General features: G+C 41.7%; 1 protein-coding gene across 6 annotated transcripts in view; it reads right to left on the bottom strand.

Moving 5' to 3' along the window:
- Positions 1-25,768, bottom strand: part of Gtpx (Glutathione peroxidase homolog with thioredoxin peroxidase activity) — an 84,005-nt gene that overhangs the window by 34,945 nt on the left and 23,292 nt on the right. The window contains exons 1-2 of one of the 6 annotated variants that reach the window (XM_067145068.2): positions 14,649-14,801; positions 3,928-4,088 (exon numbers count right to left, since the gene is read on the bottom strand). In XM_067145068.2, the coding sequence (XP_067001169.1) occupies positions 3,928-4,008 (81 nt within the window). In that variant the 5' untranslated portion in view covers positions 4,009-4,088; positions 14,649-14,801. The other 5 variants (XM_067145071.2, XM_067145070.2, XM_067145066.2 and 2 more) reach the window with 5 other exon arrangements.

Raw genomic sequence — 25,768 nt, forward strand, 5'->3', positions numbered from 1 at the left:
CGACCTTTTTAATGGGCGCACTGCCCTGCTGTTTTTACAGACCGCCCACCCGACTAACATAACCTAGATATGAGCTAGTCACATAATATTAATACATATTTCAGTCATTCGATGTTCCAAATTGAAATGCTTATTTTTTTTTTTTTTTTTTGCTTTACGTCGCACCGGCACAGATAGGTCTTATGGCGACCATGGGACAGGAAAGGGCTAGCAATGAGAAGGAAGCGGCCGTGGTCTTAATTAAGGTACAGCCCGGTATTTGCCTGGTGTGAAAATGGGAAACCACGGAAAACCATCTTCAGGGCTGCCGACAGTGGGGTTCGAACCCACTATCTCCCAAATACTAGAAATGCAAATAGTATAACATTGTTTATTCAAATTATAAACCTATGTTACTGTCCACATAATTACATCAGAATTCAAATGTTCATCTTGGTTGAATGTTCAGCTTGATTATGACTTGAGTGTTGTGTGCGAGCGGGGTCTGTATTAGCATCGAATCGCATGCGGGTACTCGATTCCCGCCGAGGGCACAAACCGAGTAGTAAGCCCCGGTGGTACACGAATGTGAATGAACAGTAGAACACTAGTCGTTCAAAATACTCCGTTATGATTTAATTTGAGATAACACAAAATTGTGTAGTTTAATTTTGGCATTGATATTAATAATTCCTTGAGGGAATTAAATCGAAATATTATCATATTCATTTTGTACGTAGTATTCCCCGCCCGGCTACTTATTCCTGCAACCCAGCTGACGAAATTTTCTGGGGAGAACACTGCACACAGTGCACCAAACACTCCTAAGGATGAACCTCCGCAGTCGACGACCCATGTATGTGCCAATGTTAACACCACAACATCGGCAACTAAGACTGAAATGGGCACGTGACCATTGTCACTGGACATTGGCGCAGTGGCAGAGCGCTGCATGGTCTGATGAATCCCGATACCTTCTTCTTCATGCCGATGGGAGGGTGCGAATCCGTCGTCTTCCAGGGTAACAGCTCCTTGACACCTGTACTGCAGGATGGAGACAAGCAGGCGGTGGCTCATTTATGCTCTGGGGAACATTCACGTGCGCATCCATGCGTCCAGTGGAGCTCGTGCAAAGCACCATGATGGCCGAGAAGTATCGTACACTGGTTGGAGACCACGTACACCCCTTCATGATGATCATGTTTCCCAAAGGCAGTGCTATTTTTCAACAAGATAATGCGCCATGTCACAAGGTCAGGAGTGTGATGGAGTGGTTCGAGGAACACAATGACGAGTTTCAATTGATGTGCTAGCCCCCAACTCGCTTGATCTTAACCCGATCTAACTCATCTGGGATGTGAACGTGGCGTCAGAGCTCATCGCCTCCCTCCCCGGAATTTAAGGGAATTAGGTGACTTGTGTGTGCAAATGTGGTGCCAACTCCCTCCAGCAACCTACCAAGGCCTCACTGCTTCCATGCCATGTTAGGTAGGTGGTCATAATGTTCTGGCTGATCAGTGCCATTTTTTTTTTTAACTGTGAGGTCTTAAGTCTATCAACAATAATTCAGTTTAACAAACACTAAATAACTTCACAGTTATAAGTTAAGTCAAAACTGAAGAGACATGGCTTCCATTACAATAAAATAACACTTTTTCTGTTGTTGGAATACATCCAGAACAAATCAGGCTGCTTTTCTTTGGATCTCATCCAGTTCAAGAATCAAGTAATCATGACTAGGGTTCCATAAACAGGGACCACACTCCAGTTGGGGTGTTACCAGTGACTTATATGCCATCTCCCTTACGTCCTTATAACAACTAAATACCTTCATAACTACAGAAAACTGTAACATTTATTTATAACATCATTAATGTGATTTCCCAATGAAGATCTTCCTGGACGTGGGATGATGAAAAAGAGGTAAGGACAGGGTGAAGCTGCTGTCAGCACATAGCCTACTACTGTCAAATAACACCATAGGATCTACTCAAGGCTTAACATCCATTGAACGGTATAACATACCTATACAAAAAACACACTATTGAACAATTGAAAAAAAGTGTGCATTTTTATTCCTTGAAAGTAGGAAGGGAGAGAGAACAGACTGGTTTGAGCAAAAAACTGGATTAAGACATCTTTGCTCTTCATTGTAGTAATGGATGAGCTAATGACGAAAGTGGCAAGGAAAATTGGGGAAGGAAAAATGAATGTTTGTAGATGACTAGTTGGTCTGGGGAGAAAAGGAAGAGGATATCCAGGAACAGTTAGATGCATGAGAAGAGGAGATGAAACAATATGGAATGAAATTTAATGCCAAATATTACAAACCAAACAGTGAGATAGTGATCATAAGTAGAAAGGAGAAATATACGAGAGGAATAATGCTTGGAGGGGAACAGCTTAGGAGGGTAGAGAGTTTCAAGTACCTGGGAAGTATCATAGAGGAAAGTGGAAGAAATGATAAGGAAATAACAGAGCATGGAAGACAAGCAGGAGCATTTCTGAAAAGTGTCAGAAGCCTGGTTTGGAGCAAGGATATCCCTCAGAGAAGCAAAAGAGTAATATACAGGACGTACTATGTACCTATTCTGACGTATGCAACAGAAACCTGGGTAATGAGGCAGAGAGCCGAACTAGGATACAGCCAAATGAAATGAAATTTCTGAGAAGCAGGATAAGATGACAAACGAGAAGGTTAGAGATATTGTAAAAGAAGAGCCACTACAGAACAGGATAGAGGCATCTAGACTTAGATAGTATGAACACATGAAGAGAATGACAGAGGAAAGGATACCGAGGAGGATGCATAAAATGGAGATAACAGGAAAACGACCAAGAGGAAGACCAAGAGACAGGTGTATTTAAGGAGTGGAAGAGTGTGTACAGAGAAGAGGAGAGGACTGGGCAGGAGTGACGAGGAAGAAGTGGTGGGAAGACAAGAGGAAATGGAGAGACTTACGTTCCAAGCAGACCCTGCCAACAGCTGGAAACTGCAGATAATGATGATAATATACACATATGCACAGTCGAGTCACATTATTCAGAAAACCTGTTAACATGCAAACTAACTGCTATATGAAACAGAACAGGGTAGAGAATAACTCATTAATATGCTGGTAGATCGGCATGGTTACCTGGAGCCAAGCAACCTACACCTACAGCTGCTTGCCGGTGTGTAGCAGAGAATCCATAGTTTGTTATTTTATTAAGAAAGGAGCCATTCTTTTTTCATTGTGAAATCTAATATAACTTCACTGTCAAAACACAAAATACAGTGCAACACTTAGTGTTAGAAGTTGTATTTGAGGATCCACATGGCAGACATGACAATCAAATGAGCTCGAGTTTGGGTTATTTACCGGGCCAGGGAAGTACTTGGAAGTTTTCCACCACTTTGGGACATTTCTAGCCATGGGGCATGTTGCACTGTCTTGATAAATCCTATCCACCCTAGGAAAGATAATCAGCATGTATGGGTTAGTCTGTACGGAAGAATTCAAAACCAAATAAGTTGAAAATGTCTTCCACATCGAAGAGTAGTCGTTGAGAAAGCTATAAAAATACTCCCCAAACAATCATGCTGCTGCTACCAGCTTGTGCTTTCTCAACAAAGGCTGCAGGGAGTTTGTTCTTTGCTATTTTTTCCTGAAATATAATATGTATAATACTACTGGTTTGTTCTTTGCTGTTTCCCGCCTGAAATATAATAATAATACTACTACTACCCTTGGCCAAAAGCCATTAATCATGCCTTTTCACAATTCAGATACATCACTTCCTCTACCCAAAACAGCAACTGGTGATAAATGTGCATGCACTAGCTATCGCATACCTTATATATTCACCATGCCATTTCAAAAACATGGCATACTTCAAGGACTACATTCTACTGTTATGATAATGTGATTCAACTGTATACAAAATAACAAGAACAACATTCCTTACCATAGCTGAAGATAATCTTGTAGAACAAAGTCTCAGAGCAAAACAAGCAGTTCCCAACAGTTGAAGTCCTGGAATCAGCATTGTGAAATAATTTAGTTTGAAACAGGACTAAGAAGAATATATTCTATACTGAGAGTGCTGTCAAACGTGCTGTACAATACCTGAACAAAAAGCAAAGCAAAAAATCAAATCAAATAATCATGAAGAAAGAGCACTTTTGTCTGAGGGCAATGTCATATTAGTGAGAAACTCGCTAGACTAAATGTTCCAAGAACTCAACAAGGTAATTCTAGCACTACCAAATGCAATACAAAGAAATGGAGCAGCATACAGAGCGATATTTAGAAGCATATCTGCAGAAAAGTGGTGGTGATTTTTGTTTCAAGAGGAAGTACAACTAAATAATAATGCTTTCCAAACAAATTAAATGAAAACACAAATTGAAATTTTAAAATGTATTCATTATACACAAAAATTTGAAAGTGAATAAAAATTTTTAAATAAAATTAATTCATTAAGCTGAAAAGGTCACTAACGCATCAAAAGGAAACTTCAGTTCCCTGAGTAACAGAACACTTCAAATTTACATAAATTCTAACTTACTGTAGGCCTTCCATGACCTATCGTCAGCCTACACAAAACTACGGCCTCACTCCGTGAAGGCTGGATAGAGGACCGTCACATGGTAGTAGCCTCCCAAGATTTATCTCAGCTTTCGGGAGTTTGGATAGCTAGCCACTCCAATTCCCTAGACGTAAGATGGTTCAACGCAGCTAGAGGTATAGGAGGCAAAAGTACCACTTCATCAGCAAGTGGCTTGGGAGCCATGCGAAAATGATTCTGCGCCAGTATCGCACAACCTGGCTAGGTCATGAATTGTATGTACCAGTGGGTGTTGCAGGAAACAGGTGTCAACAGACTGAAGAACTTAACGAGTCGCTACACAAGGGAGTGCAAATTGCAGAGACTGTAGTCTCATAGCTTTACCGCTTCCCTAACAAGTCACTTGGCAAGTAATGTTTTCAAAGCCATACATATATATAGGCTATGTGGATACATAGTACATTACCATTAAGACAGATGGCATTGCGAAGTACTTTGTATTTACCACGGAAGATGTCGCTGTTGTATGTGACAGAATTGCAATCAACATAACTTTAAAAATTAAAAAAATGGTAAAAAGTACACAAAATCTAAATCACGAGTTTCATTATCACGACACATTCCACCTATAAAAAAGGAGGCCCTGTAGCTTATCAACCTTTATTTCAGCCACATATATACTCAACAAAAATGTCAGAATTACAGTACAGAGAAATTCAGTGTTTTTAAACAGAAATCGCCCAGAATATGCATTGGTGATGTTAGACATCCTGCCTGTCATCGTTCATCAGATCAATGAGTCGCTGTTTAACATTCTGTCCGTGTGTGTGTTTGTGTGTGACTGTATACTACGCTAGTAAAAAATAGGCCAATAATAGTAAAAAAACTAAGTTCACGCAAGTATAGTTGACTGCATATTTCTTTTCCTTAAAGAACAGTGAGTACCATAAATTAATGTCTTATTTTACTGATTTCCAGTTTTCACCACAGACCAGAAGCTCAAATCCCTGTTTCGACCATACAAAGAAAAACCACATCTTGAAACACCGGGCGTGTATGAAGTTCCATGTGGCTGTGGCACCGGTTGCTCGTCGGTAAAGAATGTCCCTCTTTCATCCTCCACGGAGAATGCCATAAGCCAGTCTACCATAGCAGAACATTTCTACCGTACAGACCATGAAATCCTCTTTGACCAGGCGAAGGTCATCGCGCAAAAGACTTCTATGCTCGATTGGTAAGGGAAGCCATAGAGATAGAGCTGCGCCCAAATAACATCAACAGGGAAGACAGCTTCAAGTTATCAAATACATGGAGACCTGTACTGCAGAAATACATGCATAACACCACCATGGAGCAGCGGGACGCACTTACAAAACTGTCGATAGAGGGCGGTGAATCACAGCACGACGATGCATGAGTCCAATTAGTGGGGTAGGCCGCGCATAGTACCATCACGACTTCCACGTTCCTTTGAATTTCTTTGCTCACTGTCAGAAGCAGAATTTAACATGCCCTGATGAAGGCCAATGCAATTTGGCTGAAAGCTCGGCTTCATTAAATAAATATAGTGACTTTAATCCAGTATTCATTTATTTCTTAACGTTAATACAATGAGCCAGGAAAACCTACATTCATTAATTATGTACGTATGGTGTTGGCTCAGTAGTTCCTGGTGTTTCTACCTGACGAAACCTTGATATGATCAATAACTGATTCCATTTTTATGTTTATTGCTTTCAATCACTGTCACCAACAGTGATTTCAAGGGTTTCAATGACAAGTCAGTCAATTAGAAATTCTGTTGCACCTAACCGAAACTAACACTATCAGTGGTTTACAGTGGATCACAGCCTAACCTGTCACTATCAGTGGTTTTTTGGTGGATCACAGTCTAACCTGTCATTATCAGTGGTTTTGGTACATCAAAACCTAACCTGTCACTATCAGTGGTTTCCGGTGGACTGTAACAGTCTTGTCACAAGCCCATACTATCCCAGGGGATGCTAGAAGCCTATTAGCCACTTTGCAGCCCTAACATGGGGGTTTACTCCCCCAGACACCCCTTGCTTACCCGCAATCTGATAGTCTTGTCACTAGCTTGACCTAACCAATCCAACCCAATGGTCTTCTCACTAGCTGGACCTAACCAATCCAGAGCAATGGTTTGGTTACTAGTCAGATATATCTCATATTGTCATTTTCTTGTCATGTTATCTGCGATGTAAACATCTCTTTTAATCACCAAATATTAACGTTTTACCCATTCTAGTGGCCCCTTGATTTGCTATGTTTGATCTATGTTATATTTGTACGTAGTGTCAAACAGCGAAAAAATACCAGGTTGTCAATCTTCTTTCAAATTATCCACCATTACGGTAAATCTCTACCTCATAGGATATACTGTAAACCTCATGGTTTTGATCTGTACTGAATTGTGATCACAATAATAATTATTAAATTAATGTCTTAATGGTCCACCTTTTCAATACTATAATATGCAATATTATTGAATTACATTACTAAACTAGGGACTAGTTTCGGCCTTGGCTGGACATCTTCAGCCTTAATGTAATACATCTAATAACTAAACAAATGTACAACACAGAACTGACATAAAAACAAAGGTACAAACACACAATTGACATTTGACACATAGTTCATCTCAGATTTTAATGTACGAGATGTATGAGGGATATGAGTGTCAGGTTCTTCATGAAGGGAAACTAACAGAAAAGATAAATGTTAAGTCTGGAGTGAGATAGGGGTGCATTCTTTCTCCCACTCTGTTCCTGCTGGTCCTAGATAGTGTGATGAAGAAGGTAATGGGAGGACAGAAGAGGGGTGTTCAATGGGGATGAGAGACACGCTTGAAGATCTCGACTTCGCAGACGATATTTGCCTTATGGCACAGCAGTACTGGGAGATAGAAGACAAAATGAGTAGGTTGCAGAAAGAAGTGGAACATGCAGGTCTCATGATCAACACAAACAAAACTAAAGAGATGAGAATTAATTCGGATGTCATGACCAGCTTGACAGTAAATGGAAAGAAAACTGAGCGAGTTGAGTCCTTCCTCTACCTTGGAAGTATAGTTACAACGGATGGGGGAGCAGAAGATGTTCAAAGCCGTATCTGGAAGACAAATGGTGCGTTTGTCCAGCTCTACCCCATGTGGAAGAACAGAAACATCTCCAGGAAGACTAAGCTTCGCCTCTTCAACAGCAATGTAAATTTGATTCTTCTTTACGGCTGTGAAACATGGAAAGTTACAAAACAGATCAATAACCAGCTGCAGGTGTTCAATAATAGATGTCTGCGTTACATAACAAATGTGAGGTGGCTGGACATAATCTCAAATGAAGATCTCTGGACCATGACCAATCAGCAGCCAATTGACATCCAGATCAAGGAGAGAAAATGGTGCTGGAATGGGCACTCATTAAGGAAGCTGGATGGAGCTGTTGAGAGGGCAGAGCTGGACTGGAACCCTCAAGGCACCAGAAAGTAGGGTCGGCCCACAAAGACCTGGAAGAGGACAATCAAAAAGGAAATCGCAGAGGTTGACAAGACCTGGAGTGAAGTTAAGAAAATGGCCAGAAAACATACTGTGTGGAGAAATTTCGCCAAGGCCATATGCTCCAGAGGGAGCAACAGGAAATGAGTCAAGTAAGTCAAGTTCTTCAGTCTGCTAAAACTTATTTTGAATACATAAATGTACAAACGCCTGAAAAAAGAAAACATATGATAACTGAAAATTAAAATACAATGATATGTTTCAATCTTGAAAGAACATCAGATTCTATCAAATCACTCAAAAATATTTAGAAACGTATAATAGCATATGTTTAATTCTACTTAAATCCTTAACTACTTGCAATTTGAAACTGATCTTAATGAAGTCTACACTTCTCTCCAATCTAACATAGAACGAAAGTCATTGCAAAACCAGTACTTTGTTGTTGGCATGAGTCCAACTGGCCTGTCAGTCCGCTGATCTTCCTTTTTTGTATTTTTATTTTATTTTATTTTTTACAATTTGCTCTACTTCACACCGATACAGATAGGTCTTAAGGAGACGATGGGATAGAAAAGCACTAGGAAGTAGGAAGGAAGCGGCCGTAGTCTTAATTAAGGTACAGCCCCAACATTTGCCTGGTGCGAAAATGGGAAACCATGGAAAACCATCTTCAGGGCAGCCGACAATGGGGTTCGAACCCACTATCTCCCAAATGCAAGCTCACAGCTGCACGCCCCTAACCGCACGGCTAACTCACCCGTTGACCTTTCTTAATGCCACACCCGCGGTCTGTCTAGATCAATTACATGCTGTACTTACATTTAGGTGTTTTATTTTTAGTGATCCCCTTATTATTATTATTATTATTATTATTATTATTATTATTATTATTATTATTATTACTGTTATTATTATCATCATCATCATATTTAAAATGATTTTTAAATTATGCAGGGATTCTTACTGAGCATTTATTGGGCTGCCTATTATACCGGTAATTTTCCGTTATGTCCTTTTCCGCTTAAATCAACTCTTTTGGAACTGTCCTTGCAGTATTATTATTATCATCATCTTCTCTCCCCCCCCCCCCACTTCTATTGTGGAAATTTAATTTCGTTTAGCCTATGTAAGTTATGTGAGGTTGCAGTTTGTTACTTGTCATTTGAGTTCATTAAAATGATGCTACAATTTTCATTGTTGTTGTTATCATAATTTAAATTGTTTTTGGAAACCATTTAGATGTCTAATGAGCTTTTAATGGGCTGGCTAGTTCTCTTTTAATTTTCCGCGATGTCATTTTCGTTTACGTGAACGCCTTTCCTGTAACTATATTTGTAATTGTATTATTATTGTTGTGCATTTGGCATTAAATGTATGTTAATGATTTGATTGAGCAAAAAGGAATTGAATTAAAGTGTATTCTGTAAGACATTTTTTATTGGTATATAATAACCTACTAAAAATGTCTGGAGTGGCCAAGATGCTGCGTGCCGGGCTGAGTGGCTCAGACGGTTGAGGCGCTGGCCTTCTGACCCCAACTTGGCAGGTTCGATCTTGGCTCAGTCCGGTGGTACTTGAAGGTGCTCAAATACGTCAGTCTCGTGTTGGTAGATTTACTGGCACGCAAAAGAACTCCTGCGGGACTAAATTCCGGCACCTCAGCGTCTCCAAAAACCGTAAAAGAGTAGTTAGTGGGGCGTACAGCAAATAACATTATTTATTATTAAGATGCTGCGTGAACTTAGAGAATTTATTACAAGTAAGAATATTCTAACCCACATTCCAGACCTTTAAGTCAGAGTAACCTCCTGCAAGAAGTGTGGAATACAGTTCAGAAATTAAGTAGTACAAATAAGGGTGAATTTTTTAAATGTGCTTGGCTTGGTTAGCTTCTCTTACAATGTAAATTTCGAAACCTTCGCAAATAAGAGCTCTCTAAGAGACCTGCCATACCACTTCAGGTGTTGTTTTTTTTTTGCACCGACACAGATAGGTCTTATGGCGATGATGGGACAGGGAATAACTGGGAGTGGGAAGGAAGCAGCCGTGGTCTTAATTAAGGTACAGCCCCAGCATTTGCCTGGGGTGAAAATGGGTAACCACGGAAAACCATCTTCAGGAATGCCGACAGTGGGGTTCGTACCTACTATTTCCCCGCCTAGTAATTCCGAATGGAACATTCTAGTTCCCATGGAGGGAATTATAATAATTCCAATAATTCCATTGTGGAGTTTTATCTCCCGTATGCAGTTATCAGACTGTGCCTCTTATATTGGGCTTCTGAAAGGTTCACCTGCATACACCCCAGTGTCAGTGGATAGGGTCTCACACATCCCACTCTGATGAGTCTAGTGTCAGACCTAAGACAAAACGCTGGTTAATAGAGCAAATGCCTGAAAAGCTTTACATTTGATATGTTTTTGACAAGCTCTATTGGTGAAAAATATCTAATTCCCTCCATGGGAACTAGAATTTTTCATTTGGAATTGCTAGGCGGGCAATAATTACATTGTGGAGTTTTATCTCCCGTATGCAGTTATCAGACTGTGCCTCTTATATTGGGCTTCTGAAAGGTTCACCTGCATACACCCCAGCGTCAGTGGGTAGGGTCTGACACATCCCACTCTGATGAGTCTAGTGTCAGACCTAAGACAAAACGCTGGTTAATAGAGCAAACGCCTGAAAAGCCTTACATCTGATCTGTTTTTGACAAGCTCCATTGGTGAAAAATATCTAATTCCCTCCATGGGAACTAGAATTTTCCATTCAGAATTGCTAGGCGGGCAGTAATTCCATTGTGGAGTTTTATCTCCCGTATGCAGTTATCAGACTGTGCCTCTTATATTGGGCTTCTGATAGGTTCACCTGCATACACCCCAGTGTCAGTGGGTAGGGTCTGACACATCCCACTCTGATGAGTCTAGTGTCAGACCTAAGACGAAACGCTGGTTAATAGAGCAAACGCCTGAAAAGCCCTACATCTGATGTGTTTTTGACAAGCTCTATTGTTGAAAAATATCCAATTCCCTCCATGGGAACTAGAATTTTCCATTCGGCCTATTTGAATGTAAGATTTTGACACTTGTGCATGCACACACAAGCACCTTCATCACGTTCTATCATAATTTTGAAACTATAACCCCTGCCCGATCGGTCGATTCTGGCTACCCTACTGTACCAGAGAGTTAAATACCCTCTCCTGTACATTCTTAATACAACCCTTAAATACCCTCATAGCAATATGAGGAGATCTATAACCTTTCTTTACGACCCTGCTCATGTGAATTCCTCAATGAAGATCATTCCTTATATTAACACCTGGGTACCTACTTACAGTGATCCCCATCAGGTACTGTCACCCCACCAACACAGTAATTAAAATCAAAAGGATTTTTCTTCTTGGTAAAATTTCGCATTGACTTTTCATCCCAATGTCTGCTGTCCACCTCACAACATTGTCTAGGTCTCTTTGTGGCAGCTCACATCATCATCTGCATCATCCAGTTCTTTACTCGTATCATTTACATAGGTCTATATAAGAAAATTAAGGTTGTCATACTGCTCTGTAGGATCCCTCTCTTAATCATTACACGATCAGACAACACTTCACTTACAGTAATTCTCAGAGTTCTATTTTGTAGAGATTTAGTCACCCATTCAACCACACTTATCCAGTACAATAGCCCCCATTTTCGTCAGTAGCCCATGATTTATCCTATCGAAAGCCTTGGATAGGGCAATACCAATATTCCTTTTGATCTCGTTAGTCTAAAAGATGTATATAGTATGTCTTGCTGAAGTCCTACAAGTTGAGTTTCATTGGAATAACCTTTCCTAAACCCGAACTGCCTTCTATCAAACCAGTTAGTCATTTTGCAAACATGTCTAATATAATTAATGCTCTGAGTGACTGAATGGCTTGCTATATTTCTAGAAAATAGATCTCAGTGAGTTAGAGTAGGTGAAGCTTTGTCTGACCCTGTAATAGTTGAGAAGGGAGTTCCTCAGGGCAGTGTTATCGGACCTTTATGTTTTCTTATATATATAAATGATATGAGTAAAGGAGTGGAATCAGAGGTAAGGCTTTTTGCGGATGATGTTATTCTCTATAGAGTGATAAATAAGTTACAAGATTGTGAGCAACTGCAACGTGACCTCGAAAATATTGTGAGATGGACAGCAGGCAATGGTATGTTGATAAACGGGGTTAAAAGTCGGGTTGTGAGTTTCACAAATAGGAAAAGTCCTCTGAGTTTTAATTACTGTGTTGATGGGGTGAAAGTTCCTTTTGGGGATCATTGTAAGTATCTAGGTGTTAATATAAGGAAAGATCTTCACTGGGGTAATCACATAAATGGGATTGTAAATAAAGGGTACCGATCTCTGCACATGGTTATGAGGGTGTTTAGGGGTTGTAGTAAGGATGTAAAGGAGAGTGCATATAAGTCTCTGGTAAGACCCCAACTAGAGTATGGTTCCAGTGTATGGGACCCTCACCAGGATTACCTGATTCAAGAACTGGAAAAAAAAAAAAGAAAAGCAGCTCGATTTGTTCTGGGTGATTTCCGGCAAAAGAGTAGCGTTACAAAAATGTTGCAATGTTTGTGTTGGGAAGAATTGAGAGAAAGAAGAAGAGCTGCTCGACTAAGTGGTATGTTAGGCATAGATATCAAGGATAATTTAATAAAAAAACACCTATTCAATACTTTCCACGTTTAATGTGGTTATTATCTACATGATTTTATGTAGACTTATTTGGTCAGGTACATGTTTCACCCATTATTTTGGGCATGTTCAGCCTGTAAACAACCTTTAGGTCAAGGTTTGGGACCTTGTTAACCAATATAAACATACCAATATATACACTATATACAACATATACATTATATACAATATATACAAACATGAGTCAATACAGTTAAGTTTTTTGGTCCTAATCTATCTAATATGGAAAATGTCCAAAACTAAAATGGATCTTCTTTTCGGTGAAGAGGATTGCATATCGGGGTTTATGTGACCCCTATATCATATTGAGTTCTTGACGTATCGTGTCTGGTGACAGGATGTGTCGTCAACAATAAGTAAAGATTTGAACTGATTGTAGGTTGGTCAAGATTGAAAGGATGTATGATATAGGGGTCACATAAACCCCGATATGCAATCCTCTTCACCGAAAAGAAGATCCATTTTAGTTTTGGACATTTTCCATATTAGATAGATTAGGACCAAAAAACTTAACTGTATTGACTCATGTTTGTATATATTGTATATAATGTATATGTTGTATATAGTGTATATATTGGTATGTTTATACTGGTTAACAAGGTCCCAAACCTTGACCTAAAGGTTGTTTACAGGCTGAAGATGCCCAAAATAATGGGTGAAACATGTACCTGACCAAATAAGTCTACATAAAATCATGTAGATAATAACCACATTAAACGTGGAAAGTATTGAACAGGTGGTTTTTTATTAAATTATCCTTGATATCTATGCCTAACGTCATCTTCAATACGGAACAATAATGAGAGTTGTTACTTGTAAGTGGTATGTTCCGAGCTGTCAGCGGAGAGATGGCGTGGAATGACATTAGTAGACGAATAGGTTTGAATGGCATTTATAAAAGTAGGAAAGATCACAATATGAAGATAAAGTTGGAATTCAAGAGGACAAACTGGGGCAAATATTCATTTATAGGAAGGGGAGTTAGGGATTGGAATAACTTACCAAGGGAGATGTTCAATAAATTTCCAATTTCTTTGAAATCATTTCGGAAAAGGCTAGGAAAGCAACAGATAGGGAATCTGCCACCTGGGCGACTGCCCTAAATGCAGATCAGTATTGATTGATTGATTGAACTCCCAGAGCTTACAAACACATGTCAAGCTGAGTTATTGTTTCCGAGTAATATTCTACCTGAGACACACTTCCTCAAAATATATCCGACGTTAAAAACACACGAGTCAAGAGCTACTGAACCTACGAACTTTTTTTTTTTTTTTTTTTTTTTTTTTACAAGTTGCTTTACACCGCATTGACACAGATATGTCTTATGGTCACGATGGGATAGGAAAGCGCTAGGACTGGGAAGGAAGCGGCCGTGGCCTCAATTAAGGTACAACCCCAGCATTTGCCTGGTGTGAAAATGGGAAGCCATCTTTGGGCTACCGACAGTGGGGTTCGAACCCACTATCTCCCGAATGTAAGCTCAAAGTTGCAAGCCCATAACCGCTACCTACAAACTTGTAGCTACGAAAATAATCAAGAAGTCGCAAACACATTACTTAAAAATATTAATATTAATGTTGACGAGAAATTCGTTTGTCACAGTGAATCATTAGCATTCTCAACAGGCAAAACAAATTCTGAATGCTAATGTAACTTCTGGATGTCAAGATGTTCGTATCATGTTAATTCACACGAATCATCTACGCAACAAAATCTCACCTGTTCACAGCAGATCCCAACGCACAACAAACCTACGAAAATTGTGAAGTCACGTCACCCGCATGACAATCATTTATTTAAATCCTTGATATAGTTCCAAAGTGCAAGTCATGTTTGTAGAGGCCAAAGATAAATATTTTATGTGATTGCTCACCGTTTCCCGGAATAACAAACGACCTGTCGAAACTTTTCTAAAGTAGGCTCTCTCTCTGATTCTATCACGCAGGTCGATTATCGACCTATTCAACTAATTATGGGTCGATGTTCTTGGTCGAAGATTATAGTCTTGACCTCACCGCCGTCTCGATCCTCTTATAGGACGGTGGTGCTCGGTCCAGGTGCTGATGTGAGCCTTTCACTTTCCGCTGATACAGATGAGTAGAGTGGCCTTGTGTTCGCCACGGGACTCGCACCAAAGAGCTATCAACACAAAAAAAAAAAAAAAAAAAAAAAAAAAAAAGACCTTGGGCCTATTCCACAAAAGTATGGTCTTGTACATTACAAGTAAATTCTCTAGTAACTTGTACAAATACCAGAGTTTCTGTTCCACAAAAGAATTTTCTACAGTTGTACTTTACTACTCCATACTTACAAATTACTAGTGAATTTTTATAGGCGTGTTCCACAAAAGTACTAGTACTTGTAACTTACTAGCGAATTGAGAAGAATTCTCTACCAGTGAAAGGACAATAATATATAAATGTACTAGTGCTATTTAAATACGCTTATTTTGGATACATTTTGATAAATATGTGGTCTAGCAGTAGTGATAGTGATGGTGATGAAAATGAAAACTATCATCTGTACAGGGAAAGAATAAACTTCCAGTTTAACACTGTATTTGAATGCAATGAACGTTTTAGGTTAAGCACAATACAAGTGGAAGACCTTTTGATAGATATTGGCCATAGGTTAAAATATCCTACGAACAGAAATAAATCTCTCTCTGCTAAACAACATTACATTGGCTAGGAAATGGTGGTCAGTACCATGGTACTGCAGATATGCTTGGGATGGCAAAATCTTCGCTCTGTGGTAGCTGCAATAAATGATATAAAATTTCCTCAAATTGTTTGTTGGCCTGAAAATACTGAAAAATACATATTCCAAGAAGGACATTCCTGGAATCATTAATGAGCAGAATATCTCTTACATACGTCCAACTTTTCCCCTCAAAAGCTCCATGAGCTTTTCTCAAGTCAAATATTTCCATCCAACCATTTATTTTGTCTTGTTTTTTCAGACTCTCGCTGAATCGACCGAAACGAATATCTTTCCTACCTTCTATTTCCTTCAAAATGAATAACTTTGTTTCTCTTGACATCATTTTAACAATTCATGCAGAGTTTGCAATTTCGTAACAATTAAGTTTGGCGGCCGAATATCGTTATTAGCGGCATCTGATTCCTAATGACAGACCAAGGTAGGTATGTTAGACTCTCGTAGAACATACGCGAGGATCGCGGAAGAACAGAATGGGTGATAATAACGGAATAATTTCCTATCATCAAAGAAATAAACTGAAAAATAACATCGTAGCATTAAGAAATTCACAGGAATATTAGTTCTTTCAATCTTTGCTGCATAAGTTACCGTAAAATACGATATTACGATAAATGAGGCAAGCATAACCTAATTCAACGAATGGAATACGAAGATAAACAGCTGATTCATGCTATGACGTAGTATGTTTATTGATATGTCGTCACTTGTAAAACTTGTAACAATTCACTGGTAATATACAAGAGACTATCAATCTTTTGTGGAACAGAAATGTACAACTCCATACATTACAAGAACCCACACTAGTAACTTGTAATGTACAAGACCATACTTTTGTGGAATAGGCCCCTTGACTTGCCTTGACCACCGCCGTCAGACGAAACTGTTGTTGTTGTTGTTGGAGAAGTTATGGGCTCGATTATTTCACCCAGTCACAAAATGTATAATTGTGAAATAACACTGATTATGCACAATCACACGCAATTATATACACGACGAAGGGTGCGAGAACAGAGTTGAACACCTTTTTCTAGTCACACAGCATAAGCGACAAAAGACAAACAGAGGAAGTGCGCAGAATCGAACACAGTGGAAGCAGGAGTATGTATAGTACGCGAACCTTTTCTTGATCCCTGAGCTCCCTAGTGCTGAATGGAAACTTTGGGATTAAGAAAAGGTTCGCGTACTATAACCGTGCCAAGATGAAAAATACAGAAGTTTACAAAGAAATACGATCATCATCCAGATATGTATGTATGTATGTATGTATGTATGTATGTATGTATGTATGTATGTATGTACAGTCTTCAGCCCTAAGGCTGGTTGGATCCTCAACAGCTCTGCCATCAGCTGTCATAGATGGCCTAGGCATCACTGAAGAGGCGTACTAGGAAAATTAGGAGTGAGATAATTTCCCGTTGCTTTCCTCACCGAGCCAGAAGTTGCTATTACATATCAGTCTGCCAAGTCCACTGAAATGCATGCACCAACCGACCCTGTGAGCAACATTTTCATACCATTCATAGCAGGGACTGGCTGCAGAAGGAATGGCATTACCAGCATCGCTCATACCTGTAACTTTCATATTGTGAAAGCAAAGGAAAAGACAGAGACAAGTAACAAAATTGCTCTAGCCCATACCAGAAGACATAGGGCACTGTAAACACTAAGTCCTGCCAGTAAAGGCATGCAGGAGACATGTCAGTAAGCAAACAGGAGACATTGGTGGGGAGAGTTTTATGGAGACTGACAAGACGAGAAAGAAGAGCCGGACGAAAAGAATCAAACACAGGGCATTGAAAGAATAAATGATTTGCATCAGCAGTCGGTGTACCACATATACAGGAGGAATGGGTGGAGAGATGAAATCGATGTTTAGCCTATACAGAGGAGTGAGGGTATGATTAAAGCGAAGGCGAATAATGTTTGTAATATGACGGCGAGAATAATTATCCTTAAGATACCAAGGATGGGGAGGAATAAAAGGCTGGATATTGTAGTAAAAGCGACCTTTATAAGAGGCAGAATGGTTCCAGTCCTCTTGCCACTGACGATAGGCAGAATTTTTAAGTAGAGGGTAAAAAACGGGCAGAAGAACAGCGAGTTGAAGTTGGGAATTCCCTTCACGAGCAGCTCGCTTAGCGAACAAATCAGCTTGTTCATTCCCATAGATACCAGTATGGCTATGGACACAAACAAAGGTGAGATCAACCCCAGAGTGACGCAGGGTATAAATAAGACTTTTAACATGATACAAATATCAACTGAAAGAGAAATGAGAGGACATTAATGATTGGAGGGCGCTGAGAGAATCCGTATAAATAGCAGCTTGAGGTATATAATGATGCTTAATATACAGGAGTGCTTGGCGAATAGCAAAGAGTTCCGCAGTGTAAATAGAAAATTCACTAGGTAAACGATATAGTTCACCAACGTGCGTATCAGCAATATAGAACGCCGCACCAACACCGAAAGAGTTTTTGCACCATCTGTATATAATATATTGAGGCCAGGATCACTGACAAGGGAACATCCACAATGGTGAAGTCGCCGATCGCGATGAAATTTAGCAAACACATTAAGGTACATGTAAAAACAATGCCAGCATCAATTTTAGGCGCCAACATTCATTAGCGCGTTAACTAAGGGGCCTAAAAGTTGCGACATTTCAAGTTCCGTGCGAACAGCAATGAATTCCTCCTGACCAATGCTTAACCGGAACACTGCTTTGTGCTACACCTCTGCTCCTCCTCCCCTCCGCCCCGCCTGGGTCAGCACCGCTCGTTTCCCTCTCCCCGCGCTGCCGTCTGCTTATCTGTCGAACAGAACCTGTGCTACACTGCGTACGCTATCAGCCTTAAGGACGAGTTCGACAGCCGTAGTGGAAGGACGTGTTCCTCCCGCTCGCTCTCTCTCTCCTTGCCAGGCGCTCTGTACTTTCCCAGTACTAGTCAGGCAGCTGTACTTGTTAGTACATCTTCGAAAGAGCATTGTCTGAGCTGAGCACTTCTCAGTGCTCGCTCTTTCTCTTTCAGAGTTTGTTACAGGAGGACCAGGATGGACAACCAGGCGGATACGATGACGACCCAGGAACGGGCGGTGGCGATCGGGCACTTGCTCCGAGATCTCTTCACCGGCATGACACCGACACCGGAGAGCAACACGGAGCCGCAGACGCTGGAACCTGTGCCGGAGACCCCGGCACCCGAGCCGGAGCTGCCACAGGAGGACCCGGAGATCGAGGTGGAGACGGAGCCTTACAGGGACGGGTGTGACCCCCCTAACGGCTTCTTCTTCTCCGAAGGCTACACCGACCCGGCGCACGAAGCGCTGCTCGTGTACTACAGGCCGGGGCGCCCTGTAACTTCTGAACGGGGCCTCGTCCTGGACAGAATGCGGCGCCCTCGCCGAGGAGGCAGGATCATCTCGACAACCATGGCCGTCGAGAGCTTCCTACCAGGAGGCCTCATCATCAGGCATCACGACCAGGAGCGGATGCGCGACGCAGAGAGGGAACTTTCTTCTCTGTTCCAGGTCATCCGTCTACCAGGGAGGGACGGAGTGCCAGGGATGAACACCGGCGCAGTCAGGGCCGCGACGGAGACCAGGGAGACGCCGAGGAGGCTAAGGAATAGGGCGGTTAATACCGACCTAGTCCTGGCCACCCAGCCGGCGACCAGCGACGCCACCACGGAGGTGGGGCATGACGCCCTCTGGCGTCGCGACTGTGCGACTTCTGTGGAGGAGGACGCCCCCTGGCGTTCTGAGGTTGCTGTCCAGGCCCAGCCTGACAGCACGTCTGTCGAGCTGCAGACCTCGATGTGCGCCCCACAGGACAGGGAACGCAGTCAAGCGTTAGCAGTGACCGACGCCGCCGCCGCCAGCCAGGAGAAGGAAGAAGACGGCGGCGCAGCGGAACCATCAGCTACCCTGGGGTCACCAGGCCGGGAGGAGGGCCACCAGGACGAGGCCTCTTCCCCCGCCGAGAAGCAACCCCCGGGAAGAAGAAGAAGACGACGCCGCACCAGGAAGCAGAAGGCGTCGCTGGCTCACCAGGAGAGGACCGCCAAGCCGCAACCCAGGACTGCTCCCAGGACAGCAGTCAACCGAGGAGCCAATCAGGAGAGGACCTCAGCGGGTAGCGGCAGTCAGGTGAGAGTCAAACGTCCCCCTCAGCAGCTCTTGCAGTGTTTCCGCTGTCTGAGGTGGGGCCACCGTCAAGTTAGCTGTGGACTCCAAGTGAAGTGCAACCGCTGTGGTGGTGATCACCACTACACGGCCTGCGCAACACTTACGGAGGCGCCGGTGTGCGCCAATTGCGCGGGGGGCCACCCGGCCTCCCACCGCAGTTGCCCAGTCTACAGGGCCATGGCGCGGGCAGAGAGGAGGGAGGCCCGGCGCCATGACCCACCCCATTCCAGGAGGCCCCCGCCTCGGCGGGCTTGGCCTCATTCTCCGGGATCGGAGACTGGGTACGAGGTACCCCAAGGAGGTGGAGTCGTGCGACAGGCCCTAGTGGTACTTGACGCATGGCTCCGCAGCCGGCAAGGACCGCGCTAGTCCCAGCAGTGCCCAGACGGACTGATCCCCAGGCGATGGAATGGCGAGGAATTGGTTTATGTTTTGTGCATGTTACCTGTTCCTAACTAACACAACCTCTGGTCTTTCTCCAGCCCACATCCTTGCATGTGCTATCACAAGATGTCAGGTTTTACATGTAGGCTCTTTCTTCTTTCTGCCTATGTGGTTTTTCCCTGACCCTTCAATACCATACCTTAACACTATCCAACCAACACAAACTTTGCCGTGGTAGCGAGTCTGACTCGGAAACCGGCAGATACTCCTTGTATCACTTCCCACTCTTCCCTGCTATCTCTTTGTTCTTCTTAGAAATAATAGCATGTCGGAGGCCATGTAGATTGAGTCGTTGGTCACGCGGGGGGAGCGGGCTTCGGGGGCCCCCCCGAAGAAAAGAAAAAAAAAAAAGCTATCAGCCTTCCTCATAGCTCTCCCTTGGAATTTCCACATTGTATAGGCAGTTTACATTTTATGAAATATTTATTAAAACGTTTGCGACGAGTCCTTAAGGGCAATGTCAATGAGCGTGTCAAAAATTATTTTTCATCTTCAAGCAAAGCACGGAAGTCACGGTGAAGAAGCTCCGATGAACTTTCGGGAGCTGCAGCTTCATGACGCGATTGAGGGTGAGTGTTAAGCAGTCAACCATTGTCAAATAGGTTTTGACGCTCACGGGGAGATGTCACACTGCGGACATAGGCCGTGATAACGTAGATTGAAGCGTGGTCTTTTGCGCTGCATGTGAAATTGTAGGTTTGTGATATGTTGATACCGATAACTCTGTCCGACTCGCTGGCTGAACGGTCAGCGTACTGGCCTTCGGTTCAGAGGGTCCCGGGTTCGATTCCCGGCCGGGTCGGGGATTGTAACCTTAATTGGTTGATTCCTACGGCACGGGGGCTGGGTGTATGTGTTGTCTTCATCATCATTTCATCCTCATCACGACGCGCAGGTCGCCTACGGGTGTCAAATAGAAAAACCTGCACTTGGCGAGCCGAACCCGTCCTGGGATATCCCGGCACTAAAAGCCATACGACATTTCATTTCATTACCGATAACACTCTCGTTGTTTTTAAACGAACAGCTGTGTTCTCCGTTGTTCCTGTCAATACATATACACATAACAACATGCATTTTAGTTATTTGTTTTATTTCTCCTCGCAAGCGCGAGGAGAAGGGAGGGGAACGTGCCGGGGAGAACCACTTGGTGGGTAAAAGGCGGTGCAGAGGGTGTATCTCCAGACGGGAAGTGTGTGTGCCGGCTTAGCATTGGCCAGCAGGTATTCATCGCTGATCGCGCGGAACTTGAAATGTCGCAACTTTTAGGCCCCTTAGTTAACGCGCTAATGAATGTTGACGCCTAAAATTGATGCTGGCATTGTTTTTACATGTACCTCAATGTGTTTGCTAAGTTTCATCGCGATCGGCGAAATCACCATTGCGGATGTTCCCTTGTGAGAGAAACACGTAGTTTTTTAAGAGGGCCATGCAACGAAACACCCGAAATAGTACAAGAAAAACATTATACATGGGAGACAATGATAGAAGATACGAAAAATAAACACTCAAAGTTAACTGAATAAAAGGGAGGAGCAAGAGTGCGTAAGATATAATGTTTATAGGAGAGGAGAACCTGATAGGCATACAACAAAGCAGGCATCTTGTAACGACGGGCTTGCGATAGAAGGGAGTATTCATGTAATGACTGTAATTTATCATGTTATCATGTTACGACGAATTGGAAGAAGGAGCTCACCTGTCTCAACAAGAAGAGCATTAGTAGGGGTGGACAACAAGGCTCCAACACAAATTCTCAGGACTTTAAATTGAATCGTGTTTAAGTGGTTAAGAGAAGAATCAGACGCTGTATCGATAACGTGCGCACAGTAGTCGAGTCTGGAGCGAATAGTGGCCGAGTATAACAACTGAGCTGTACGTGGATCTGCACCCCATGATCGTCTCGTAGCCGATTGGAGAATTTTAATATGCGCATCAGAGGAATTACGTAACCAAGTGATATGATGTTTCCAAGATAAGGAGCGGTCTAAAATTACGCCAAGGTATTTATGAGAGGAACAAAAGGGAATGACATATGGATCAAAAATAAATGGCTCAGAATTAAATCTACGCTTAGAAGTAAAAAGCATAGCACAGCATTTAGAGGTGGAAAGTTGAAGGCCATGGAAAGTCTGACGAAACTGAACTCGAACTGACAGATCCATTCTCTTTGAAGTTTGGACAGATCAAGGAAACAACCACAGACAATAGGTCACGCCTGTCTTAGCTGTCCACGGATTCCACCCCAAGTTCTGTAAAATATCCCTATTTCCACCAACCGAATGAATGAGTTTACTGATTATCCCAGCGAAAAGGCGAAAGATATCACCTTGATTAGTGCAAAAATCGTACAGTCATTGAATGAATGTAGTAAAGAACAGTAGTGTAGGCCTATGCCTACCTCAATTTAAGCACCTTCGTGCAGGTCTCCACAAATTGAACAATTAATCAGATTTTACACCCTACGTATGGCTATTTGGCTGCAATATTCATCCCATAGTGAGAGACATAGCATTCCCGCAGAAAACAGTTCCGTGATGGAAGCAGAGGCAGTGTACCTAAGCACACGTGGGAAATACCGTACTTAGAATCCAGCTCACAACTTTGGAAAAAAAGTATAGTGGACATTTTAAAGATTCTGTGACAATCCTAAATCATCACATTAATCACTTATACTACCGTACTCCTAAATGTTAAATCATCTAGTGTTTCCTTTCTGTACAATAATTTTAATATTTTCGGTTATCATCGCCTAAATTGTAAAAATTCAGGATCCTTGTGGTCATTCACGCTGTCTTCTTTTGAAGAAAATATTATTAATATTATTATTATAGACATAATATAAATAGAACACATATAAAACTTCCCTGGCACACTATCGGTCTGTCTGCATAAATAGAACCAATAGAACACTTACAAAATTTCCCTGGCACACTATCGGTCTGTTTGTCTGTCTGCCATGTCATCAGCCCGGAGGTTGTTTGGATACTCAAATACACAATTTATGTGGTTATACGGAAACCGCAAAAACCGATGGCGGCGCCAAGACCAACTCCAAAATGAGGAGTGAAATATCGAACATGATCATGATCATAATAATTTGTTATTGTTACCCGTTGATCTCGGTATAGAGCTCGCTGTCGTTACCGTCATCCTTTCATGCTCTCCGTGTTAACAGAAACATTGGCGTTTTCTACGGGCTATTTTCAGCATTTGTTAATAATTCATGTTGTCGCTGCTACGTTGATCTCGTTGTTTTGTACCGTCGGAAGTCATATTTACATCTTCGTGCCTCTGTACTGGAGAAAAGGGAGCTGGGGCAGGGTTTTACCCGGAACCTCTAATTTCCCTAATTTCATTCTGTAAGCGTTAACTTGTCATCACCCCGGAACTGAGCTTCTGACCCAGCACTATTTTTACGAAAAACAGTGTGAAAAATATCCATAAATAAAACTGTTATTCCACATTCTATAGATAACTTAATTTAAACAAATTTTTTCACTGTTAAAATGTTATTGGTAGTTACTAATTTAATAATAATAATAATAATAATAATAATAATAATAATAATAATATAATAATGAAAAATAAAAATCCACGACCTGTTTCCAGTCATTTGATCGGGTCGGGAATGCAATGAATGAAACCCCATCTACCAGCGAACATAGGAATTTTGCCGGCTGCCGAAGCCTGTTGCACTCCTCTGGGGCAATGATTGATGAATCATCATCATAATTTCCCTATATCCAGCTGTTGCCGGTTAGGGGCAAATATGGTTCTTTCCCACTTTCTTTGATCTTTCCACCAACTTCTCCAACACTGTGTCCCAGTGACAGTGAACGACAGATGAAATGAAATAATGATATTGGAGAGTGTTGTATGTCCTCCGCTCTCTTTGCTCAGCGCCAGCCAGCCGCACGCACGCAAGCGTGGATCATTCGAGACTCGATGCGCAGTCTTTAGTGCGCATGTCTGTTACGTCGTGTGCAGTATATAAGGAGCTCCCTGTCTGTCACTTATGAGGATTCTCCCCAGTGTCCTGCTCCAGAATACACTGAACGTCGAACACGGAGGCTACTCCTCTTAAAAATGTGTCTTGACCAGGTGGACGGAATTCTGGTAGTATGAGGTTTCACCTCAGGTCACTACTCCACTTTCCCGTTCCTTCATCCATGTCGAGCCCCGATGTTGTATGCCGCACATCCCCAAGCTCACTCAAGCTCCGACACACACGTTAGATTCTCTAATTGTGAACATAGCTTTCATTTAGTACAAGCTTATGAACTCGGACACTTCAAGTTAGAAGGAACTCTCTTAGCTAATCTATGCTAGTGCAAATTATAGTTTTCAACTATCACGAACTATATCTTCCCAAGAACTATCTTTTCAAGATAGCAGTGAGTGTAAATACATTCAGAGTGTACATAGTGTATAGAAACAGAAACTCTCTCAAGATTAATAATCTACTTTGCTTCAAGACAATTTTATGTTTTATTCCTGTACATACTGTAGAATTCTCTGTGAAGCAAATAAATAAGTTGTGTTCTTGTAAACCTTATCTTGTTTACAACACAACGTGTTGCTGGAATTAAAGATGTCAAGGAAAACTGGAGTACCTACCTGGAGAAAAACCTGTCCTGCCTCTGCTTTGTCCAACACAAATCTCACATGGAGTAAGCGGAATTTGAACCACGGAACCCAGCGCGAGAGGCCAGTGCGCTGCCGCCTGAGCCACGGAGGCTCAGTAATAATAATAATAATAATAATAATAATAATAATAATAATAATAATAATAATAAATGTAGCATACTGCCAAGAACAACTTATATTTTGTTGACCAGAGTGAAGAAGATTCGGACATACCTTCACCACATAGGTTTCTCTAATAGGAATACATGCTGCAACTATGGGTTTAATTAAGTTTTTTTTTTTTTTCTTTTGATCCTATACTATCTCCAAAAAAGTCAAAAAGTCATAAAGTCATTTAAACCCCATGTCAGAGTCTTGTCTTTCCTTTCAGTGATCAAAAATGAATTCATGAATGAAATCATATGCTGAACCGTGGCATCTGCATTAGTCCTGGAGAGACTGAGAGTGAATTCAATTAGGCTACAGCTGAAAAAGCTGACACATTTACATTGTTCTCAATAAAAATTCCAAAATGTGTACACACTGATCTTTGACTGTCAAATTATTATTCTCAGATGAGGAAATTTCAATATTCAGTAATATATACAACAGATATCTGCGTACATGCGTTTTTTATACCCCGTTGCATGAAGCAAAAACTAGTATTTATTTTCAATTTTGATTCAATCCGGGGATGTATATGTCCTGAAAAGTACCTTCTTGACACCAGGACTGGTGACTATAATCCAGGATATATAGCAAGCCCATTTAACCAGCCACTATCTTCTTAAGCCTTGCCCCTCAATAAAAGTCTAGCATCAAAACTTAAGACAGCAACTAACCAGAATTGCATTAAGTAGACTTCACAAAATCCTAAAAGTATGCAGGAAACAATACAAGAGTATACTGGATGTCTCACCCAAGATTCATCATGTGCCTTTTTTCTGGTATTTTTGGAAGATATTTTAAATTTTGTTTTTGTAATTTGTATGTAGAGTCCAAAACAAA

The sequence above is a fragment of the Anabrus simplex genome, chromosome 4, assembly GCF_040414725.1.
Source record: "Anabrus simplex isolate iqAnaSimp1 chromosome 4, ASM4041472v1, whole genome shotgun sequence".
Taxonomy (NCBI): domain Eukaryota; kingdom Metazoa; phylum Arthropoda; class Insecta; order Orthoptera; family Tettigoniidae; genus Anabrus; species Anabrus simplex.